Here is a 3583-nt window from a genome sequence, read left to right as displayed (position 1 = left end):
CTTTGGAGGACCCTTTTCATATCTTCTCTAATTCTCCTTGTATTCACCCAGCCATGGAAGAGAGCTTCAGCAGCCCCCTGGTAGATCTGGAGGGGTGGTAAATGGCTTGGTGTAGTGATAGATCTGCATGTAGACTACTACACTACAAGAAACCATGTATGATTCTGCATAACATATTAATTCTGTGTCTAAAAGGCAAGAAATTATCGTGCTACGAAGCATAGTCCCATTAGAATTAAGAGTGGAAGTATATTTAGCAAAAGCTCTCTTCAGATAAAATTTTCAGTTAATCCATGCAGAGGGCTACGTCAAATTTTAGTCCACTGAATCAATGGGATTAGATAAGTATTAAGTTACACATTTCCCATTGACTGAGTGGATGTACTCTAGTTTGGATTGCCAAGTGGATTTATCCCAGTGTTTCTAAATCAGTGTAGAAACATCTTCATTTGTACAGCTGAATGAACATAGGGGGCTGTTTTGTGTTTTCTTTTGAATGCATAATTGTTAAGAGCAGGACCACAGCAGTAAATACCCAGCACATGATCATTAACTGTTCACATGTACTGACAGTACATGAGATCTGGTCGGAAAAACATGAGCCACCTCACCAAAGATTCCACTTTCTAAAGGCAGCATTTTTCTTCCCAGTTTCTTAATGGCATTTTTCATGTCTGTATTTCTCAGAGTGAAGATCATGGGATTTAACATTGGAGTAATGAGAGTGTACATCATGGAAAAAATTTTGTCTCCTGGAAATACTCTGAAAGGTCGGTCATAAATAAATATAGCTGGCCCAAAATTTAATGTTAGCACTATGATCTGTGCAGCACAGGTGGAAATGGCTTTGTGTTTTCCATCTGTGACATGTGTCCGAATCTTCACCAGAATGATAGTATACGATATAAGTAACACAAAAAACATAACCGCCACAATCAATCCACTGTTACAAACCATCAACAATTCAGTGACATAGGTGTTTGTACAAGCCAGTTTGATGACTTGGGGTATGTCACAATAAAAATTGTTCAGCACATTAGGACCACAGAAGGGTAGCTGAATGATAATTCCAATCTGGACAATCGAGTGAACAAAACCACCCAACCATGCTCCTGCTACTAAATATATGCAAACTCTTTGGTTCATAATAAGTAAATACTGTAGTGGCTTGTAGATAGCTACATACCGGTCAACAGCCATCACTACCAGGAGAAAATCCACAGAGGAGCCAGTCAAATGAAAAAAGAAAATCTGGGTCATGCACCAATCATAGGAGATTGTATTTGGTTGTGAGAGGAGGCCTCTCAACATCTTGAGTGCAGTGACTGTGGAATCACTGATGTCTATGACTGCTAGGTTGGCCAATAGGAAATACATGGGTGTGTGGAGGTGCTGCACTAAAACCACTGTAAAGATAATGGTAAGGTTTCCAAGCCATGTTGTTAAATAGATAGTGAGAAAAATCATAAAAAGGATTAGTTTCCATTTAGGATTCTCTGTGAGGCCTAACAGAATGAATTCAGTCACTTTTGAAGTCTGGTTGCCCTGATACATCTTGATCTTTCACAATACAGAAGACGCAATGCAAATAATAGCAAATTCAGAAAGGAACAATTCGTCTTCAGAGTAACCCTGTCATACAGTAATTAGTAGAGCTGTGCAACCAGTGTATTAGAATCCAAAATAATGAAGCCAGCTGGTCTGATTTGGACCAATTTGCATCAGATTTCTCAGTTTGGTCTTGGTGTGGGATGGAAGAGGTCAAAGCATCTTGGAACCATCTGGAGATACAAAAAATAAAAGCAAGTGGAGAGAAATCAGACTGTGTAGCACAACCATAAGGAAACAAAACAGAGGGAATGATGGAAAAGGAAAGGAGAGGAGTTGGACTATACACACTGAGAGGTCTATCATGCAATCTGGAATCTCTGTATTTTAGGTAGCAACATTTATTCTTTCCCCATACTCAAATCTCTTCTGCTGTTGATTTTGTTAGCTGTGATGGTATTAGTTACTTAGGTCTAAGACTGACGAAAAAGAGTTGAGTCATCACAGGAAAATCAATCTATTTTGAGGTGGGAGGAAATCCCAGGATTAAATAAATTTTACAGCACCAGCAGTTTGCTTGAATATATGAAGAACTAGCACCAAATGTTTGAGTTTTCCATTCAATTGCTACAGAATACTAACTGGATAAAAATTCTCTTCTAGGCAATGGAGTGCATCAAACGAACTAGCTATGAATCTGATGACCTAGTCACCCTAGTATGTTATTTATATGAGGGAGTGGATGGTGAAGCACAATTTTGGATGGATGAATCTATCAGATTTTCTCCCCCTTTACAATCATATTTTAAAAAAGTATTTCCATCTAATTTATGAAAAAAATTATGTAGTTTTTTTTTAAAAAAAACTTACTCACAATGAATTGAATGAGATTCTCAAACATGTTAACTAGTGAAACTCAGGTACAGATACCAATGTTATAAATGTTGTTATGCAGCCATTAAACTAAAACAACTGGGCATAAATAAAGAAAAGGCAATCTTAAAGCCAGGGGTTCAAATACAGGTTTTTAAGCATTCCAAATCTTCTCTCTTGAACTGGGAAATCTGTCAATTTTAAAATTGAAATTTGAATTGTTACATCTCCTTCCTTCCTTCCTTCCTTCCTTCCTTCCTTCCTTCCTTCCCTCCCTCCCTCCCTCCCATTTTTGCATTTCACCTGTGTATTTAATAAAATTTCTATCAAAGATGAACCAAACATAACTGTCATCCAACTCTAATGGTAACCTTCTCAGTCACTGCAGCTTGGCAAATGAAGGATCCCACACATGGCTGGTGATGTTTTGAGAAGGTACTCTATTAAAGGACATAGTAACTCTCTCTTTCTTTTCTTTGGAAAGAAAACTTGGAAAAAGTAATTCAATATTTCAGTATATCTTTGAATCTCCTCAAGCAACTTACCAAGTAATAAATGCTTCTTGACCATGGAGACTCTCCAGATTCTTGCTTTCTGCTCTTCATTTTCAACAAACTCATCTTTCCTGTAGAAGGAGTTTAGCTTTCGTAAAAAGGAAACATTTTTGTTTCTCACAGTCTGGTAGAATTTGAGCTAACACTCCAGAAAGGAAGGGATTTTTTTAAAATGCAAAGTTATGATCCTATCCAGGGTTCTGTGGTACCTAAAACAGATTTTAGAAACACAATTTAGGATATTCGGTGAGATTCACAGTGTGCCTAAGTCTATTTAATAGAAACAAAGACATAATGTAGCACATCACTACCATGAACATCAGCTTCTGAATTTACTGCTAGGTAATATCTAATAATAATAAAAATGAAACACAACAGAGGATTTCTGCATATGAATCATAGTTTTTATGCCAGAACCTGGGTCCTTCCAGTTATCAAACTCTACATATAGTGATGTCTCCATTGTGAATAGGGAGTAAAATCACAAAGGGCATAATTACAATTTTCCAACGCTTTCAGAAATTAACAATTAGCCAGTGCTCAACACTCAATGCTTATTTTCTTAATCTTCTTATTCTCACATGCAAGGTTAAAACTGGACTTACAAG

General features: G+C 37.1%; 1 protein-coding gene across 1 annotated transcript; it reads right to left on the bottom strand.

Moving 5' to 3' along the window:
- Positions 1–549: 549 nt before the first annotated feature.
- LOC121933721 (olfactory receptor 4D1-like) lies at positions 550–1554 on the bottom strand. The gene has a single exon (XM_042473708.1). It carries the CDS (start codon positions 1552–1554, stop codon positions 550–552), a length of 1005 nt encoding a protein of 334 aa, XP_042329642.1.
- Between the last annotated feature and the right edge of the window lie 2029 nt (positions 1555–3583).

This window comes from Sceloporus undulatus, chromosome 6 (assembly GCF_019175285.1).
Source record: "Sceloporus undulatus isolate JIND9_A2432 ecotype Alabama chromosome 6, SceUnd_v1.1, whole genome shotgun sequence".
In the NCBI taxonomy this organism is placed as follows: Eukaryota; Metazoa; Chordata; class Lepidosauria; order Squamata; family Phrynosomatidae; genus Sceloporus; species Sceloporus undulatus.
This window is presented reverse-complemented; position numbering and strand designations above follow the sequence as displayed.

What these genes read in the sequence shown, in the direction of transcription:
- LOC121933721 (XM_042473708.1), bottom strand. Translation starts at nt 1,554, where the DNA reads ATGTATCAGGGCAACCAGACTTCAAAAGTGACTGAATTCATTCTGTTA.